General features: G+C 39.7%; 1 protein-coding gene and 1 long non-coding RNA gene across 6 annotated transcripts in view; one reads left to right on the top strand and one right to left on the bottom strand.

Moving 5' to 3' along the window:
- Positions 1-20,845, top strand: part of PUM3 (pumilio RNA binding family member 3) — an 86,768-nt gene that overhangs the window by 57,211 nt on the left and 8,712 nt on the right. The window contains exons 1-13 of one of the 5 annotated variants that reach the window (XM_061477774.1): positions 4,464-4,605; positions 4,999-5,105; positions 6,889-7,071; positions 9,933-10,068; positions 10,825-10,900; positions 11,481-11,574; positions 11,776-11,842; positions 12,438-12,612; positions 13,878-13,981; positions 14,445-14,523; positions 15,471-15,569; positions 17,621-17,674; positions 19,251-19,331. In XM_061477774.1, coding sequence (XP_061333758.1) covers positions 5,009-5,105; positions 6,889-7,071; positions 9,933-10,068; positions 10,825-10,900; positions 11,481-11,574; positions 11,776-11,842; positions 12,438-12,612; positions 13,878-13,981; positions 14,445-14,523; positions 15,471-15,569; positions 17,621-17,674; positions 19,251-19,331 — 1,245 coding nt within the window. In that variant the 5' untranslated portion in view covers positions 4,464-4,605; positions 4,999-5,008. Of the gene's footprint in view, positions 1-4,463; positions 4,606-4,641; positions 4,682-4,998; positions 5,106-6,888; positions 7,072-9,932; positions 10,069-10,824; positions 10,901-11,480; positions 11,575-11,775; positions 11,843-12,437; positions 12,613-13,877; positions 13,982-14,444; positions 14,524-15,470; positions 15,570-17,620; positions 17,675-19,250; positions 19,332-20,845 lie in introns of those variants that run through there. The other 4 variants (XM_061477772.1, XM_061477773.1, XM_061477770.1 and 1 more) reach the window with 4 other exon arrangements.
- On the bottom strand, positions 1,952-3,701 carry LOC133281894 (uncharacterized). The gene is made up of 2 exons (XR_009747592.1): positions 2,902-3,701; positions 1,952-2,260 (listed from the first exon to the last, which is right to left on the bottom strand). It is a non-coding gene; the product is annotated as an uncharacterized LOC133281894 (long non-coding RNA).

The raw sequence follows: 20,845 nt of genomic DNA, 5'->3' as shown, positions 1-20,845 counted from the left end.
ATCAAAAGATCTTTGAGCAGTATGTAGGGCCTGTGCTTTAAACACTCAGCACTTAAGTCCAGATTTCAATGTTTGGTGTAATCCTCTAGCTCACCAGGGCAGTCTGTTAAGTACTTCAATTTCCCCTCAATGGACTCATTAATTTGGTTCATTTTGAGAGGTAAGCCTAAAGTCATCTTACATGCTTTGTAACTGTTCTGAAATTTCTCTATGCCTATAGAAATGTAACAGGACATACCTGTGAATTACTCCTAGCATAGTGAGATACAGAACTGTATGATAGGATATGTGTGACTTTCACTTTTTCTGTAGCTCTGTGAGAAGTTATAGGAAAACGTAGTTTTGGCTTGTGTACCTAACAAATGATGAAGACTGTAGAGTAACAGTAGACTTTAATGTGATCTCCCTCCAGACAATATTATCCATAAAAAGCACATACTGACTTTTATAGAATATGTTTCTATTATTCAAAGTATATGCCTTAGGTTGAATTAATAAGCTGGAGTCAAATCAGAAATTTATACATCATTTTACTACCAAAAACATACCTACAGTGATACCTCTAGCAAGATACAACCAGCCTTCAGCCTTCCATGCACTGTTGGAAGCTTCGTTTGAATGAAAAGCCTCAGGAAAACTGACCCTTCTCCCAGAAACTTACATGCCGCATTAGGTCAAAAGACCAGCAAAGGACATCTGCTGGGAGTAATTAAGAAACAGCTGTAGTTTCAGAGGTAATGCTCCAAGCCAACAGCCATTTGCAGCTATTTAAATGTAGTTTATCAGATTATGGAAAGTAGTCCCTAAAACTGTGAAACTTGTAAAAGTAACCTGAACTTCATGGCCTCAGCCATGAAGCCACTGAAGTTAGTGCCAGAAAATTGTTGCCTTGTTATTTCCAGTAGCATTTAATACAGCAGGTGAGAGACTTCTAGTATAAAAATGTAGTTTGCACAATAAAATACTGTTTTGTTACACAAATATAAATATATATTAAAAAATAGTATTTAATGTGGGTTGCTGTCTCAGAATTAGAACTTATCATTCTAACCGGCACAATCAGTGCAACAAGATTTCTGATGCCATGTCTGATGGTTGAGTATGTATCCTATTTAGTCTGTTCATGGTTTTATGCTTATATGGAAGAAAGAAACAAATCCAGGAATGTCCAAATCTAAACACCAGGCATCGGTAGTTCATGGTTTTCTACAGTTTGGCAGATTTTCTGCAGCAATTATGAAAGGAGTGTATGGAATTTGAATCTGAATTCAGCTTACAGATTTGTAATGTCTCCTGCTGACCTACAAGTCTGTCTGGATCTCACATTTCAGTCTCAAATCACTTCTAAAAGTGGTTTGAGACTAAAATGTGTCCATGCAACAAAGACTTTTTTTAGGGAAAACAGGGAAAAACCTTACATTGCACATTTCATGTGGCAACTTCAGTTTGTTTAAGGAAAAGAGTAAATAAAGGGGAGGAAAAACAAAAGCAGCAGACAGCAGGTCAGGTTTTGTATCTTCATTTAATTCCAGAGCAAAAGGTGTATGTATCTAATAACTGCACCTTCAATACGTATAGAAAAGATCTATTCCCTACTCACTAACAAGAACAAAGAATTTTTCAAAGTGATTGCTACTTTGAAGTGATTTGAATGATCCAGTACTGGTATTTATATTTCTCTTTACATCAGGACTTCACTTGATGCCAGATTGCACGCTAAAACTGAAGATTGACATTGGGTACTGTAACATTTGCCGTTTGAAGTAAGGTTCTGTGACTGTCTCAATTTCCTTATCGCTTAACATGTTCTTTTGTCCTGCTTTGAAGTGTTGGTGATTTTGAAGTGTACAGGAGTCTAGTTTCAAGGACTACAGTGTACTTTTTTCACCATATAGGACTTTCTGGATATAAACGTGAGAATGTGTATGTGAAGTATTTTTGAAACCACATGTTAATGAAAATACTTTATTGCAACAAATGCTGGTGGTTTGTTTTAGTTTTTTATAGACAACATTAATGAGTGCTAGAGAATGTAGGGAAACTGAAGAACTGTGGGGATGCTGAGCAAAGAGTGATAATGTATTTTTACAGTGTAAGACTCTTGAACAGATTTGACCACATTATGAAATACATAATTTCCTCATTTATAATTGAAGAGGCTGTATTAATCCTGTCAAAAATGACATACTGTCTTGCATCCCATAGACTCAAAAAGCACAATAGGCTTTGGCCTTGTAGACGGAATGTGGAAAAACAGAACCTAAAAAAAGAGTTGAAAAAAATAAGACTGAGAAAAATAAGATCAATGAACCCCTAACCAGAAAGACTACCCCTTAAGTTCGCTAAAACCTGACAAAACCTAAACAATCATCAAAAGATGTTTCTCATGAGAAAACCGTGATTAAGTGCCCTTTTGGTGAACTTTTGTCATTATAATCTCATTTTAATGCTAAAAATCATACCTACAGGTCAAAAGACTCCTGTGTATTTAGGTGCTTACGTGATCCTCATGCAAACTAGGTGACCTGTCGGTAAAAGGTGGGAGGGTTACAGGGAGTTGCTAATTTGAATTAAATCATACAAACATGCAGAATACAGGGTGCGGAGAAATGAGGGAAGACTCCACCGTAACTGATGGGACTGGTCAATGGGCTGAACCTGTATTCTTCCCCCACAGGGATGCCTATTGGATAAGAACTGTACTCTGTGTGCAATTAATGATTGATTTTTATCTGGCTTTACATATTATTTTCATGCTTGTTCCCGCAGTTAGTGTACTCTCACTGCAATCTGCAAAGCTTAAACTATCACGAAAGTATAGAATAAAAGTTCTCAGTTAAGATCTATTTTGTGTGAGTTTCTAGAGACCAAAATGGACTAAAAATTGGCTCAAAAACTTACTTCAATTTTTTTTTAAACTTGGTGGGTGAATCAGCTGCTATGTACTTGAACGGGATTGTTGAATTCAGGCTCTGGTACAGTGTGCTGTCTGGTGGGGCACCTGGAGAGATCAGGCCCAAGGCTCTCATCTGTTCTGGGAAATAACAAACTCGTCAAACTTACATGTGAAGGGGTGAAATCTTCCTCCTTATGGCCAAAGGGCATAAACCCCTTACTGGGATAAAGACCCCCTTAACATAAGTAAGACAGTTTTAAAAGAATCTGAATGTAAATCTGGATTTTGAGATGAAGGTTTCACTAGAGAGAGAGACTGGTAATACTCAATTTCAGTTTTACATACTTTGTTTACAGATTACAAATTCACTCTTCTGAATTTTTAATCTTTTGGTTTATTTAATCATTTTTATCTCCATGGAATCAAAACAGCATCCAAAAAGAGATAAAACCAACATCAAAACTAGACATTAAAACATCTGCGCAGAAACATGATTTATGTACACACATAGGAATATCCTGGAGACTTGATTAGGTCAAGAACTATCTTCTACAACTGGAACCTGTTTTAAGGTATCTGAAGATCTTTAAGGAACCCTTACTTATTTTTTTTAGGAAAGGGATGTGCTTGGCCCTCTAAACTGCTTGACATGAAAAGCCTGGCTGGCATTCAAGAATTTCACTGGTTTATTCTCTGGCAGGTGTTTGTATTACAGCAAGCAAGCTGAACACAGCAATGTATTTTCTAATGTCTTAACTGACTGTGGTCTTAATTCTTGGAAAGCAACCACCAAAAAAATGGAAAATGTAATCAGTGTAGAGACTAGACTTTATCTCAAACATTTATGGAGCTTGTTCCAAACACTGAAGCAGAACATTTGAGCTGTGGGAGCATGCAACCTTGTATTATTATGCTCCTTAAGGCGATTTTCAAAATACACTCTCTTCCCCTGCCTCCCTTTAAACCACTCAATTTTGTCAGCCACGATGGGGACATTTCAGAGTGGAAAAACTAAAAACCATAATCCTGCCCGTGTCCCATTTTTCAAGTCACTGCCAAGTGGTTCCCCAGAGACAAAAGAACAGTACTGCCACCAGCTCACTTAATAAAAAGCTCTATTCCACCATGTAATTTCTATCCACATCACATTCTTACTGAAATACACGACGGGTAGTCTTACAGAAGTACTGACCATGCTCGGGTTTCCTGTCACCGCCGCTGTAAATCACACAACAGTAATAATTACATTTATGAATATGGCTCCACTTTCCGTTAGGAAGAAACGGGTTTACTGAACACCCGCGTACGAGAAAAACGCTTGGCAGAGGTTCCACGCGGCTAAATCACACTTGCATCGTTTCCTGTAACAGCTCCACCCGGAGTTCTGCGAACTCAGCACACTGCGCTCGAGAAGATGGCGGTAGGCCCACTGCTCCAGCTGGATGGGGAGCACACGTGGGGGAACGAAACGGGAACTGGAAGGAGAACGAGGCCTTTCCTTTTAGAGGCCCGCCCGTTCCAGAGCTCCGGGCTGAGCGCACTCAAACGCGAAGCGGCTTTCCCGTACCCCGGGTCGCTGACTCGCGCCAGCCCCTCTCCGCGCAGTGCTTGACGGCACGCTGCATCAGCACTGTCGCACGGCAGCTGCGAATAGGGAGCCGCGCTCGCCGGAGGGGGCCGCAAAGCGCGGGCGAGGCCGCACGTGTGTGGTGAGCGGTAAGGCCAGGGGTGCGTGGAGCGGAGCGGAGCGGGCGGCGGGGGTGTCCGTCGGAGCGTCCCCCGCGGGTGCGGGCCAGCGGCGTCCTCTGGCGCTGTCTCCGCGCTGGCCTGGCGTGGTCTGGCCTCGGGGTCCCTGGGGAGCGGGGTCAGCCAGGCATGTGCTCCGCGGCCTTGCCTAGTTGCGCCTCCGTGGTGACGCGCCTGCGGGCGACCTGATTTGGTCCCTCACCGTCCACTTAGGGACGGTCAGCGGCTGTTGAGAAGGGTTTAACTCCGCCAAGTGTGTTAACCGGTGTGCCAAGAAATGCGGGCTGTCTTTTCCTCACGCTGTTGGCAAGGGAGCCGCGGTGGTCCAGTAATGCTGTCCCTTGTGTCCTCTGCAGTGCTGCCACAATGGAAACCAAGGGTAAAAGGGGGTTCGTGGGGAAGAGTGGAAAAGTGCCTTATGGAAAAGCACCACATGGGAAGAGGAAATATAAAAAAGATAATGGTAAGAAGACAAGTTTTCCTAACAGGAATTCCTTCTGAGTCGTTGATGTTGTGCTCAGGCATGCTTGAACTTAACTTCTTCACCTTGGTAAACTTCTGAAGTGATGAATTTTGTAGATGAGGTTGGAGAAGTGCATGTTGTCTGCCTGGGCTTCAGTAAAGCTTTTGACAGTGTCTCCCATAAAGTCCTTGCAGAGGGGCTGACAGATTATGGGCTGGATGAGCACATGGTGTGGTAGATTGAAAACTGGCAGAATGGCTGGGCCCAGAAATTGGTTATAAGTGACACAGAATCTAGTTGAAGGCCGATAACTAGCAGTGTGCCCAAGGAGTCAGTACTAGGCCTAGTTCTGTTCAACCACTTCACTGATGATTTGGATTATGGGGCAGAGTGTACCATTACAAGTTTACTGGTGACACAGAGCTGGGGGGGAGTGGCAGGTGCTCTTCAGAGAGGCCTCAGCAGCAGGGGAGAAATGGGCTGACAGAAGCCTTGTGAAGTTCATCAAGGAGTAAAGGGCAAAGTCCTGCACCTGAGGCAGGAGCAACCCCACACACCAGTACATGTTGGGGGAAAGCAGCTTTGCAGAAAAGGCCCTGGGGCTCCAGGTGATCACAAAGTTGGACATGAGCCAGCAATGTGGCCTTGTGTCAAAGGTACCAAATTGGATCCTGGGCTACATTAGGAAGAGAGTTGCCAAAAGGTCAAGGGAAGTGATCCTTGCACTCTCCTCAGCACTGGTGAGGCCACATATGGAATGCTGTTTCCAGTTCTGGGCTACTCAGTACAAGAGAGACATAACCATACTGGAGAGAGCCCACTGAATGGCCACATACATGGATGAAAGGTCTGGAGCACCTCTTTTGTGAGGAGAGGCTGATGTTGTTAGGGCAGTTGAGACTGCAGAAGAGAAGGCTGATAGGGATCTTGTCACTCTATACAAATACCTGAATGGGGTGTGCAAAGACAGCCAGGACCAGAGGCACAAATTGAAACACAGGAGGTTCCTGCTGAATATCAGGAAAGACGTCTTTACTACGAGGGTGACTGAGCACTCTCAGGGTGGAGTCTTCCACTTTGGATATAGTCAAAAGCTGCTGGGTGGCCCTCTGGGAGCGGGAGGGTTGGACCAGATGACCTCCAAAAGTCTCTTCCAACCTCAATCATCTGTCATTCTGTCTTGCATTCAAAACTATACTGACTGTATGATCAAGTAACCTGGAAAAAATGAGGCTGAAATGCTTTAAATAAACTGCACTGAAAGCCCTTCAGCTCTATTTGATTCACCTAAAATACTCAGAATTTTAAAGTTGATAACTTTTTGATTCTGCAGTTTGCTCTCCTACAGTAAGTAAAAGTTTGACAGTTGAAGCTAGGGTGTGTGAAGTGCTGTGGGTTAGAGTTGTGAATGTACCTTTCAGTGTTTTTTTTCTTCTGCTTTAGAGGATGTCAAAACAGCTCTGACCACAAACTGTGGAGAGATGATTTGGGGACTGATGCCCTTGGTGTCAGGGGTGGTGAAATTCTTAATTTAGAATAATCCTTTTATGTCTGGGCAGTTTTACTGCTGCCCAGAAAATAATGCCCGGGCAGGACTTCCTTAGGGGAAAGTGGAACATCCAGGGACTGCCATGAAAACATCAGCTTTGAGAAGCATGTAAGAATTATTGTTACATGTATAATTGTTACTACAAAGAAGTTAAATTCTTGTTACAGCAGTTGTTATTTTGAAGCAACATTAGCTCTGTGATAGCATTTTAATTTCTTTTTTGTTGGGTAATAGATTCAGGTCCACCAAAGAAACTCCTCAAGAAAGGAGACGAGGAGGGAAAGCCTAAATCAATTTCCAAGAAGTTTGTGAAAGGACAGTTAAGACCTGGAAGAGCTACTGTCAAACAGTTCAGGAATAAACAGCAATCAGAAAAGTTTGCAAAGAAGAGCAAGCTCCAGGATGGAGAAGAGGGAGGTGAGCAGTTTTTTAAGCCTGGATGTCAATGGTAACTAAGTTTTGGGAAACATATTCATTTAGGTGCTCCTGTCTTCCTCTTTCCCCTTGCTTTGTTATCACCTTTCCAAACTGGCACAATGACTGCAAGTTTACTTCATGTTTAATATTTGCTGTGGAAAATGTTCTTCACCTGACTAAGCTTGAGTAATGAGAATGAACAGTTATGAATTTTCTCTGAAGTCAAAAGTAAAGATGCAGTAGCTAATTTAAATAATCAGCATGCCATCATGAAACTATTTGAGTATTTTAATGATAGCATTAAGTGGCTAGGTTGAAACTGACTGCTTTCCCATCAATTTGGAAAGTACAGAACATTTCACAGACTGGTTTAGAAATTTAATCCTCTTTTCTAAAAGTACTGGGTATAAAATTTGGAGCACAAAAGTTCATGAGAGCTGGCTATTCCTTATATTACATTATTTTTTTCTTGTAGTGCAAACTAGTCAGTTCTTTCAGTTCTTTTTTCTTGTTTTACAAAGACATTATTAGTGTTGTGACTGCTTTTGTGTTTTACTGCTTATTTTTATGTTTATACAGAGAAACTAAATAAATGTCTAGTTTTACCATTTCTTTAAATGGATTTCTTTTTTAACTTTGTTTCTGATGCATGAGAACTTCATGTTGTTCCTTACTTTGTTGTGAAGCAAAGGTCTACTAGGACAATGAAACAGAAGTGGCATCTTACGTGAAGTTCTGCAGAAAACTATTAGTTGTTTGAAAGTCAGTAGAAGGTATTGAGTATTTTGCTGTTGTATTCTTCAGAGTGGCTTCACATGGACTATGCACTAGATGCCTGGAAACTTAATAGGAACAGAATGTTCATATTAAGCTGCTTTAAAAAAAAAAACAAACCCCAAAACCAACCACAAACAAACCTTTAAATGTTGTTTCTAAGAATAACTGAAAGGTGCTCGATATTGCACGGTGGCTCTGCTCTCAAAGTGTTAACTGTTTTTGCTTGTCGCTATTATTTTAGGAGAGTAACAGAAAAAAATAATATACTTTGTAAAAAGAGAGAATGGGTTTTGGATGGGTAAAAAAGTTAAGTGCATGCTGCTAAATGCCAACAAGCAGTGCTTTAAGATCTAAAAATTTTATGCTGGGTCCTTAATGTTATAGAATAATAGAATCATAGAATAGTTAGGGTTTGAAAGGACCTTAAGGTCATCTAGTTCCAACCCCCCTGCCATGGGCAGGGACACCTCACACTAACAATGCCACCCAAGGCTCTGTCCAACCTGCCCTTGAACACTGCCATGGATGGAGCATTCACAACTTCCCTGGGCAACCCATTCCAATGCCTCACCACCGTCACAGTAAAGAATTTCTTCTTTATATCCAATATAAACTTTCCCTGTTTTAAGTTTTAACCTGTTACCCCTTGACCTGTCGCTCCAGTCCCTAATGAAGAGTTTATCCCCAGCATCCCTGTAGCCCCTCTTCAGATACTGGAAGGCTGCTGTGAGGTCTCCATGCAGCCTTCTCTTCTCCAGGCTGAACAGCCCCAACTTTCTCAGCCTGTCTTCATACAGGAGGTGCTCCAGTCCCCTGATCATCCTCGTGGCCCTTCTTTGGACTTGTTCCAACAGTTCCATGTCCTTTTTACGTTGAGGACACCAGAACTGCACACAGTACTCCAGGTGAGGTCTCACAGGAGCAGAGTAGAGGGGCAGGATCACCTCCTTCGACCTGCTGGTCACGCTCCTTTTGATTCAGCCCAGGATACGTTTGGCTTTCTGGGCTGTGAGCGCACACTGCCAGCTCATTGACCAGCACCCCCAAGTCCTTCTCCGCAGGGCTGCTCTGAATCTCTTCTTTGCCCAGCCTGTAGCTGTGCCTGGGATTGCTCTGACCCAGGTGTAGAACCTTGCACTTGCCATGGTTAAACTTCATGAGGTTGGCATCAGCCCACCTCACAAGCGTGTCGAGGTCCCTCTAGATGGTATTCCTTCCCTCCAGGGTATCAACCGAGCCACACAGCTTGGTGTCATCGGCAAACTTGCTGAAGGTGCACTCAATCCCACTCTCCATGTCACCAACACAGATGTTGAACAAGATTGGTCCCAACACTGATCCCTGAGGGACACCACTTGTTACTGGTCTCCAGCTGGACACTGAGCCATTGACCACAACTCTTTGCGTGTGGCCATCCAGCCAGTTCCAGCCAGCCAGCCATGTTACGTGTAGAAGTAATAGTTTGCATGCATGACTTGGTTCTGTGAAGCCATGTCATATGAGATTATGTTTTTTGTCAAGGTATGAATAAAAGTAAGATCAGATACTTGAAGATTTTCCATAACTCATTTGTGGCACTTTACAGCACGTTACGAATTTGTTGAGTGGCAGCGTATACCTGTTGTATAGTAAACCCCATGCTTAAGGAATCTGACTGAAAGAAAAGGTTAATCATGTTAAAAGACTTCAATTTTGTTCCTGTCTGAGATTTCAGATATGTATCTTTGAGTTAAGGCTCTTTTGAGGGAGAGAAAAGGTATGTGTGAGTACAGGTTGAACTAAAAAGCTAGGTGAATCTTTAAGTCAATTTTCAAGCTGTTAAGAGGTTTGCAATGTGTTTTTGACAAAGCTTTGAGAAAAATTCTTGTTTGCCTGGTTCTTTCAGTAGTATAGAATTGGAAATTACCAGCTTATCATATATATAAAATGTTTACACTTTCACATTAGTTAGCTTGGTAACTTAAGACGAAGCTCCTGAATTGTTAACAATTCAAGTCACAGAGCTGCCATAGTTTATACTGGTAAAAGATTCCATTCCTCCTCTTTTACTGACTATAAAAAAATCTATTTATTGTTGTCTTCAGGGTTGGATACTAAGAAGCCAAAGTGGAATGACTTCAAAAAGAAAAGGAAGGAATTAAAGCAAACCAGACAACTTAATGATAAAAGTAACTATGACATAATTGTGAAATCAAAGCAAATATGGGAAAGTGTGAGAAGGTAATAATGATTCTTTTTTGCTTCAGTTAGCTTTTAGTCATGAGTTATAACAAGACTCAGTATCTCTTCATATAATTACATGAAAATGTATTTCCACACTGAAATTCCATAGGTGAGTGATAACATTACATGCAGTTCTGTAGATGGTTTAAGCAGGCTGTGGCGACCGGTGGTGCTAGAAGTGTCTGGGTTAAGCTCACATACTAGATTAAAATTTGTGAGTAAGTGCTTAAGGAGTTGAATTATATTTTGAACCCTGAGGCACAGATCATGTATTGATCCAGCCTGATCTTGCAGTGGGATTTGTGGTTTGTTTTTTTTTTTTTTGAGGCTTGTCTGGTTGGGTTGGGTTTGTTGTGTTTTTTTTTGAGGCTTGTCTGCTGTCTCTGGGCAGGTGTAATTCTAGAACTGGGACCTCACCTCAGAATGAGGAGATAATTTTACTTGCTATAAGTATCTGTGCTTTGCAGTCTTGGCTGTAAGATGCTTACAGATCTTTGGATCTGTGAGCAGCTCTGGGTGCAGGTTTGAGTTTATGTTGTTTTTAATAATATTGTTACTCAGAAAATAATCTTAAAAGTGTGGAAATCTGGTTTGGTTTCTAGGAACTGAAAGTGCTTAATTACATCTGTCTACAGATTTAGTGAATGATAATGTAAATTTGGTGTAGCAGGAGCTAGCTTTATTTTGTACTGTCTTCTTAAATTATAGATATAAGTGGATCGTACTACAAAAAAAGTTTTGCTTTGCTTGTAGGAAGAAGTGTGATAAGGAGAAGCGAGAAAAGCTCATGAATGAACTACAGAAGCTTCTTCATGGAAAAATTAAAAGTGTAAGAAAAACTAATGCTGCAGTGCACAAATTCATAAAAGCTTCTTTAAAGAATGGTGAAATGCTAAATGAACTTTTAATAATATAGTACTAACCTGTTCTTCCAAAAGTTACAGGGATTTTTTTCTTTTTTAACTTTGAGTAAAAAAAAAAGGGAAAAATAGTCTTTCCAGTTAATTCTTTAAATGCATAAATTTGCAGTGAAATACATGTTTGATTTTATAGTGATTCTTGGTATTCTGTAATGAATTGGAATTGCACTGTCACAGTCACTCTGAAATTACAAATAACATGAAAAACAAGATACGATGTCATGGTACTCTTTCAGTATTAAAACCTGAATGCATGTCCTTAATTGTCAGCAATTGGAAGTATTGTCTATGTTTTGTTTGATAGAGTACTTTCAAAGTAGTAAAAAAACCTGAAAACTTGATTCATTATAAACAGTCAGCTACTTTTTTAATTGGTATTACATGCAACATGTGGCATAAAACTATACCAGACAGCAAGTGTGTTAAAATAAATTTGTTGCATAATGCCATTTTAACGGCCTAGGATAATGAAGTGTCTCTGTCCTGTAGCTGGCATTTGCACATGATTCAACTCGAGTGATCCAGTGCTTTATTCAGTATGGTAACGAGAAGCAAAGGCAAGAGACATTTGAAGAACTGAAAGGTATTTTCTTCCCATTTACAGTTTACCTGTATGCTTGTTAGGATGCATTTAAAAAAGCGATATTATTTTCTCTTGAATAACTTTCTGCTGAACTGGTGCACTGTATAGTGAGTTTTTAAAACTATATTTAAATTATTGCATTTTGTTTTGTAGAGTTAATGTAGTGCAAAATCAAATGAGCTGTTTTCCCCCTTCTTCTAGATAGCTTAGTAGAGTTGAGCAAGTCAAAATATTCCAGAAATATTGTGAAGAAGTTCCTTATGTATGGGTGAGTATGAAATGAATTTGCTTAGCTGTGTTGCATTGTTTCATTTCCAGTGATTGCAGATTGGTTGGATTCAGTCCAGTGCTGCTCTTAATCTGTATAATCTCATGAACAAAAAAATATGTTTCTGGAAGCATCTTTGTAGCGGTGATGAGGCAGAAGAGCGTCAGGTATTGCCAACGGTAGTTTTCGTTTTGTAAGAAAGTAAAGCTAAAGCTGTATATATTGAGGAAAACATATGCCAAAAGAGATTCAAATATATGCACAAAGTTAACCTTTCTCTCATACAAAAAGAAAAAGGCTTTTAAAATTTTTCTCTGTTTAGCATTTCAGGAAAGCATCCTTCATTCTGTAGGATTTATCCACTGGTTTCTTTTTCCCTCAAAATGCCTTATGATTTCTATGGCAAGAAAGCCAGAGATTCATGGCTTTCTTGCCATATTTTCGTGAATGCCAGAAAGCTGATCCAAACCCATTTATTTCCTGGTTTCTGTTACAATTCATACCACCTAAACGTGCTTCCAAAAATGAAACTGTTGATAGGTTAGCTTATCCCTAAAGTTTTGACTCTTGGTATCTATTTTTCCTTGTGAAACAGCACAAAACCACAAGTTGCAGAAATAATAAAAAGTTTTAAAGGCCATGTGAAAAAAATGCTCCGTCATGCTGAAGCATCTGCTGTAGTGGAATATGCGTATAATGACAAAGCCATTCTGGAGCAGAGGAATATGCTGACAGAAGAGCTATATGGGAACACTTTCCAGGTTTACAAGGTGATGTTTAAATTCTTTCTAGTCTAAGGTGTTCTAGCATATAAGGTACTGTGTACTATTTCTTCCAATTAAATTTCTTTCAGCTGTTCAAATATGGTCTAGTTTAGCATGTTTAAATGTTATGATTGCTTGTGAATGTTTCTAGTCTAGATTAAATTGTCATGTTTTTCAGTTTGAGCTATGTAAAATATTTTTTGTTAGAGACACAAATAGTTTTATTCGCTACCGAGTACAAAACTGTTTTATGCAACAGTTAACTACACTAGAGAGACTTTTGCAACCTGATGTACAACACAGCAGACTTTTACCCAAAATTTATGTCAAAAATGTGTAAGAAATTACTAGCTCGTTTCTGAATTATATTCCTGTTTTCTTTACTGTATTACACATTTAGCAACACTAGTAGAAAGGCATGTTTGCTCTGATTGTGGGCTGTAATTTTTACTGGGAGTAAAAGAGCCTCAGAAATCCAGTGCAGCGTTATCTTCCATCCTTCTAGCATTCTTGGCATGAGTTTTTCAAGTAGCTTTAGGTTGTGGCTCAGCAGTATGTGAGTTTGTAAGAAATTACAATGTAACCCTCAAAGAGACCTGGAATTTCGTGGAGTTTTGAAATGAGTGGTTTAATTTTCATCCTCCTGCCTCCAACTTCCTACCTTTTCCACCCCAGCAGGAATGGTTACAAATACATTTCTTCTAATTTTCTATCTACTTAGCCTATTCTACTAGCAACGGATTGTTTTACAAAGAGTTACCAGTGTATAGTTAGATAACAGGAAGTACTTCTGTTTTTAAGGTATATGTTACAAATTCCTTCTCTCTGCTGTCCTTGAACTGGAATTTTCTGGGCCTTGGTTAACTTCTCAGTTAATTCACTTGTTGTTCTCTGACAGAGGTGTACTGTTGTGCAGGCTTTCTGCTTAGCTTAGGAGTCCCTTAACAGAATGTTAATTTTGCGTATTTTACCTTGTATCTGACAGTCTTGTGAAGAACTGACTATAATTGGCAGCAACCAATTCAGACCACAGAAGTAGCTTTTGTTTGCTAATAATGGATATTCAGTTTGTAGAAACAAGTATATAGCTTCTGACATACTCAAAGTAGACTAGCTTTGTATTTTTGAAATTGTAAAAATTGTTAGCTTTGCAGAAAAAATGTTTGTGATACTGTTCATGAATTTTGATTGAAAAGGAACTAAAGATTTTAATTTTATGTAAGCTGTGATACTTACTGGGAACAATTGCACTGGTTGTACTTTCATTTCAGACACCAGTTGTCCCAACACTGGATAAAGTATTAGCAGCTCAGCCTGAAAAGAGGGAGGCCATCTTGGATGAAATGAAACAGATTCTTACACCAATGGCACAAAAGTAAGGAAAAAAATTGATTTAGGGAGTACAGTCTAGCATGAATCAGTTTGTTTCTGCCATACAAAAAGACAGTGATAATGATACTCTTAAGTTGTAACATTGCTGTCTTTAGTAAATAACTGTAGTTTTGTCCAAAGTGTCATATCTTAATTTTGAACTCCACTTCGATAAACTAAAGTGTCCCCTGCCCCAGCTATTCAGCAGAAATCCTGCAGTGTGGTGTACTTCCATAATGCAGTCATTATTAGGTAAGCTTCTCTAGTGGTCCTTAGGAGAAAATATTTTGCTAGGTTTAGAATCTTCCATGTACTGCAAATGCTAAACATCTAATCCAGAGTGTCTGTGTTTTCTGCACAAGGCACTGCCAAACCTGTTTTTTAAATGCAAATGAAATACTGTTATCTTATGTTAAAACCATTACTTATAGGGGACTTTTTGCTTATTTTCCTCTTCCCAAATACAGAGAGGCTGTGATAAAACACTCACTGGTACATAAAGTATTTTTGGACTTTTTCACTTACGCTCTTCCAAAACAAAGATCTGTAAGTATGTTTTGTTTGGTTTTTATGTTCTAAATGCATGGCTGTCCTTGTCTACTGTAGTTTCTGCCTTAGTTCTTCTTGTAGTTTAAGCCTAGCCTGTCACTCAGAAACCACGCAGCTGTTCGCTTACTTCCCCCCCCCCCCCCCCAGAGGGATGGGGAGGAGAATCGAAAGAATGTAACTCCCACAGGTTGAGATAAGAACAGTCCAGTAACTAAGGTATAACACAAATCACTGCTGCTGCCACCAATAATAATAACGATAAGGGAAATAACAAGGGAGGAGAATACAACACCTCACCACCCGCCGACCGATACCCAGCCCGACCGAGCAGTGATCTCACCCTTCCGGGTAACTGCCCCCAGTTTTACTTCCTGGGCATGACGTGCTGTGGTATGGAATACCTCTTTGGCTAGTTTGGGTCAGGTGTCCTGTCTCTGCTTCCTCCTGGCTTCCCCTCCTCCCTGGCAGAGCATGAGACTCACAAAGTCCTTGGTCAGACTAAACATTACTAAGCAGCAACTAAAATCATCAGTGTTAGTGCTGTTCCCAGGCTGAAAGTCAAAAACACAGGACTTCACCAGCTACTAAGAAGGAGAAGAAAATGACTGCTACTGCTGAACCCAGGACAGTTCTGAGCACCCTTCCTTTAATTTTCTCTCTAATAGAAACTGTCAAGGTTCAGTACCTTTCTGATTTCATAGGGTAAATATGATGAACTGTGTAGCTTTCAAGGGAGAAAGCATATATCATTTACAGTCTTTCAGAGTCCTTTTGAGACCATTTTTCTTGGTTCAGGGCAGTAAGAATGGTTCTGTTGAGCCAGTGATGCTCTCTCTGTTGTTGTGAGCAGACAAAAAACGTCCTTTCCTACCTTCACCCACATGTCTGGAGATGTCTTAGGCCTTTTCTTTCACATTTTTGCTTTTTCACCTTTTCTTCCACAGGAAATGATAGAAGCTATCAGAGAGGCTGTCATCTACCTGGCACACACTCATGATGGAGCCCGAGTAGCGATGCACTGCTTATGGCATGGTACTCCCAAGGTATTATTTGGTTTCTGTCTACCCAGTCCTCTTCATTTATTTAATAATAGAGTCCTCTTTTTATTTAATAATAAATAATAACTGTATAAATAACACATAATCTACATTACATAATTAAATATATAGTATATAGTTTTAAATAATAATTTAATGATAGCATTTAATAATAAAGAATCCTGGTTTTAGTTAATAATAGTCTAGTCTGAGACTGTGAGTGTGGTTGCCCAGATGGGTTCTTCTGCCAGTGGACATTTTGATACAGTTAAGTATTTGAGAGCAAGGTTAAAAAGTGGTTCCACTTGACTTACTGGCAAATAAAAGCAGTAGATTTTTTTGTGAGTCAAATGCTTTTGTTAGAAATCCTGTAATAGAAGCATCTTTTTTTAGCGGAGTTCATGAAGGTGATACATAAACGTGTTCCATTTTAAGATTATTGGCCATTCTTTCATTCCATAGGTTTCTTAATGCCAGTGGAATTGGCAGTAGGAAAAGGACAGTAAAAAGTTGTAATATGGAACAGTATTTGGCTATGGAATGCCAAGACTTCAAAAATGTTACAGGAACTGTATTTAGCTTCTTCTGTTGATACGGTATCCTGAAATACTTCACGTGTACTGTATGCCATCATCTCTTGGAAATACTGTAGTGCCTTCTTTAATATGAGGGTGGTGAGGCACTGGCACAGGTTGCCTAGAGAAGCTGTGGCTGCCCCATACCTGGCAGTGTTCAAGGTCAGGTTGGACAGGGCTTGGAGCATCCTGGTTTAGTGGAAGATGTCCCTGGCTGTGGCAGGGGGTTGGAACTCGATGATCTTTAAGACCCCTGCCAACCCCTGCCAGCCCATTCTGTCATTCTTATGAAAACAATCTGCTTGTTAAAGAGTGCAGAAGAAAATAGGAAGTTGCTAGGCTCTAAGGGTAGTAATGGGTGTGGAAAAGACTGAGCAGTGATTGCAAAAGCCGAAAGTACAAGCACTGAGGAAACTTTCTGCCAAAAAATGTATCTTGCTAGTAAACAGGTTTTGTGACAGGCTAGATTGAGTCCTTGCTACTTAGAAGTTTCAGGCCTTGTTTGATAAGTTTCTTTCCAAATGAAGAGTTGAAGTGCATTCTTGTGTAAGTAATGAACAAGATACAGGTGAACCTGTGTGGTGGTTTAGAGGTGTCGCTCTTTCTAATTTTTTATTTATTTTTTTTTTACCATCAGCTTAGCGTTTTTGCCATGTCCTGTTGGTGGGCTGGACTTGTAAACTGTCCTGGGTTCAGCAGTAGCAGTCATGTTTTTCCTTTGTGTTAACTGGTGCAGTGCTGTGTTTTGACTTCTAGTTTGAGAACAGTGTTGGTGAAGCCGATGTTTTCGGTTGTTGCTAAGTGATGTTTACCCTGACCAAGGACTCTGTGAGGCTCATGCTCTGCCAGGGAGGAGGGGAAGCTGTGAGGAAGCAGAGACGGGGCGCCTGACCCGGGCTAGCCGGGGAGGTATTCCATACCACAGCACGTCATGCCCGGGGTGGGGGGTAACTGGGAGTTACCCGGAAGGACAGGGGCTTCCGGGTGGAACTCGCTTTCTTGGCCGGTGGTATCGTATTCTCTTCCCTTGTTATTTTCCCTTATCATTGTTTTAGCTGATAGTAGCGGTGGTGATTTGTTGCTGGACTGTTCTTGTCTCAACCCGTAGGAGTTGCACTCTCTCTCGATCCTCCTCCCCGTTCCTCCGGGAGCGGGGAAGGGGAGAGCCCCGGTGCGGGGGGTGGGGGGAGACGGACACGGACCTCGATTGTTGTCAGCTCTGCACCACTCGCTGGGAGTGAGTGAACAAGTTACCTGACTGGGTTTAAACCACGACATAAACACATACAGAACCTCCCTAGGATTGAGTCTTTCTCAAATCAACTCTTCTAGGTGCTGACTAGTAGCACAAATGTGAGACTTTGGTAAATAGCCTTTGCTTTAGTAAGCAGGTTATGTTTTTGAAGGTGTAGATAACAATTTAGTTACTAAGAATCACTGGCATTATAGGCTAATTCAAGTTTCTTGTTTCCTTTTGTATAGGACAGAAAAGTAATTGTGAAAACTATGAAGACATACATTGAAAAAATAGCAATGGTGAGCGTTTATTTCATAGTGTCTGAAATACAAGTGATTTGATAGAGACTAATGTGATTGCACTTCGGTACTGGAAACAACTGAGTTTTTAATAAAACTAGGTTTAAAATACTGGTGATATATTAGTATAAAATATAATGAACTTTATGGAATATTTAGAGACATAGAAGCTTTATTGTGGGCAGTAAATACAGTCCTTTGAAGTAGCTGAGTCAATTGTAAGTCCTATATTATATATCTTTTATATATACATATATTTTCTATATTTATTTTTTTTTTGAGCCCAACTTTGCATTACATCTTCATTGGTTAATTCTTCTTGGTTGGGAGTAAAATAACATGTATATAGAAAAGGAACTGAAGTTAAGATGTGGTGGGTGGGTCCCAATATATTTGAATGTGCCATTGCCATTTGAATGTGCATATTTCTCACAAGTTTTTTGTTTTGTTTTTTAAGAAGTCAGGAAGATTAAAAATGAATTAATACTGAAATGGCATACAATGGAAGAAGTCTCTATTTATTTTTTTTCCGAGTAATATACATGTTTTGAGACTGCAGCGCCAATAGAGTAACAGTTGCAATTGGATTTCATAGTTTCAGGCAAAACTACAACTGTGAAGAAAAGCTTTTTAAACTTTTCTATGTGATTGTATTGTTCTGTTTACTGATAGTATGTGTAGTCTCCAAACTTCTGGTCATGCAACCCTGACCATGCACCTCAAATATATGTGTATTTGTGTATAAATAATATACACATACTGCTGTACTAGTATACATTACAAAACATACACAGAAATAGAAATTTTAAAAAGATGATATAAAGATAGCCAGTGGTTATTCTTATGTATTTATTAATGGTACAAAAAATATTTTCTTCCTGCCTCATAATGGATTGTCTTGTGCAGTCCACATTGGAGGGCCCTGTTTTAAGTAATGTTTCTCTCCATAACTTTTCTACCAGAATAAATTATTTCTATATTTTATTAAGTATATATTAGATAGAAATATGAGACAGTAGGCAAATAATGGCAAAAACCCCTCTGGAGCACTGAAGGGCTGGCTTTGCTTACACATAGAATCTCACTGACACATAAGTGAATTGGGTCGTGCCCTTTTGCGTATGTTAGAACTTACTGTCCAGCAATACAGCAGAGACTACGTGGCTTATTGCAGAAACATGATCTCCAAAAATACAGTATGTGATTTTTCTCAGTTTTAAGCAAATACCTTGTAAATAAAATCTGTATGTAATGTTTGGTGAGGCAAATCCTACGATTTCCATTGGTAATTATACATAGGATTAGGTTAATAGCTTGGATGTGATAAAGCAGTATTATCTATTTCTAATGGCAGATCAACTTAATCTACCTTTCTTTTAACGACATGCTTCTCTTAACAGGCCTTATTTTTAGTGACAGTCTAAGCGTTAGGCTTCCCTCATTCTATACAGTGGACAGAATTTACATGTGGTTCATGTTGTGTCACATTTAAAACAAACTCTCGGAAATGTTGACCCTAAGTCAGTATGTTTGTAGAACTTTACTGCATGTCATTTCTGATGTCCCATCTTTGCAGGGTGAGTTTTCTCATCTGGTCTTGCTGGCAGCATTTGATTGCATCGATGACACTAAACTTGTGAAACAGTTAATTGTATCAGTAAGTAATAAATTTTTTCCTAAACAGTGTACAGATAGTGTTAGTGTTTCTCAGTGTATAGGAAGATGAAAATAGGAATCCATCAGCTTTTTTTCAAACGATTTAATTAATTTCCCCTTTTTCTGTTTAATTATATTTGTGTGTCATGTTTATTTTTTTCCTTTCATAGAAGACCTCAGCACTTTCATATGTTCTCTTTAGTTATTTACTTGAAATAGTTTATAAACTAGATTCTGTGCTTGCTGAAAATTACCCGTTTTGTACATGTTCATTCTGGCTAATGGATGAATGGAATTTCTTTTGGTTGGATGCTGAAACCATTAACTCATATTAATTCTCAAAACTTGATATTTTTACTTAATATGTTGACAATTAAATGACATTAAGGATATAAGGATGCTGGGGAAGGACTCTTCATTAGGGATTGTACTGATAGGCCAAGGGGTAATGGGTTAAAACATAAACAGGGGAAGTTTAGATTGGATATAAGGAAGAAGCCCTTTACTGTAAGGTGGTGAAGCACTTTAATGGGTTGCCCAAGGAAGTTGTGAATGCTCCATCCATGGCGGTGTTCAAGCGTGGGTTGGAGAGAGCCTTGGGCGACATGGTTTTTAGTGTGAGTGTCCCTGCTCATGGCAGGGGGGTTGGAACTAGATGATCTTAAGGTCCTTTCCAGCTCTAACTATTCTATGATTGTACGATTAATGTTCTGGGTAAGATACATACAATATTTTTATCTTCTTCCAAAATGGATGCAGGTAGATTTCTGAAACATGAGAGCATCTAGCTGTTTGCTTTACCTACATGAAATTGCAGAATGACATTAAGGATAGTATGCTGTCTTTTGAAATGCCCCATTTCCTCACCTTCCTTCCAAAATCATTTAATAAAGTTTCTCATAGTGTTTAGATTATGTTTGCATTCAGATTTTATCCCTTCTAAGATGTTTTAATCTGTAAGTGTTACAAGGTTATGTTTTCACACTGATAAAAGAGACTTCATAGTGCACAATTAGTTTTCATGCAAGCAGGGTAATTAACATCAATGTATAGGTTATAATGTGCTTATAGGAGTACTCATGCTCTTAACTTTTAGGACTGACAGGTTGAGAGGCAGTGGCAAGGAGGTAAAGATGAGTCAAATACTCTGCATGTAGACTGCCAAGTTCACTACTAAACCATGTCACCAATGGCCTCATTTACACTTTTTCTGAACGCTTCAGGCACGGTGATTCCATCATTTCCCTGGAAGCCTGTTCCAATGCCTGATTGTGCTTTCAGTGAAGAAATTTTTCCTAATATCCAGTCTAAACCTTCCCTGACACAGTTTGATGTCCTTAAGTCTTGTCCTGTCCTTGCTGCTTAGAAAGAGAGACCAGCCACCTCCTCTCTCCATCCTCCTTTCAGCTAGTTGTAGAGAATGATATGGTCCCCCTGAGCCTTCTCCAGACTGAACAACTCCAGTTCTCTCAGCCGTTCCTCATGAGACTTGTACTCCAGACCCTTCACCAGCTT

Source organism: Pezoporus flaviventris, unplaced genomic scaffold (assembly GCF_033815535.1).
Source record: "Pezoporus flaviventris isolate CSIRO_AGI_PZ_B2104156 unplaced genomic scaffold, CSIRO_AGI_Pfla_v1 ptg000108l, whole genome shotgun sequence".
Lineage (NCBI taxonomy): Eukaryota > Metazoa > Chordata > Aves > Psittaciformes > Psittacidae > Pezoporus > Pezoporus flaviventris.
Note: the sequence above shows the minus strand (reverse complement) of the source record. Positions and strands in the feature narration are given on the sequence as shown.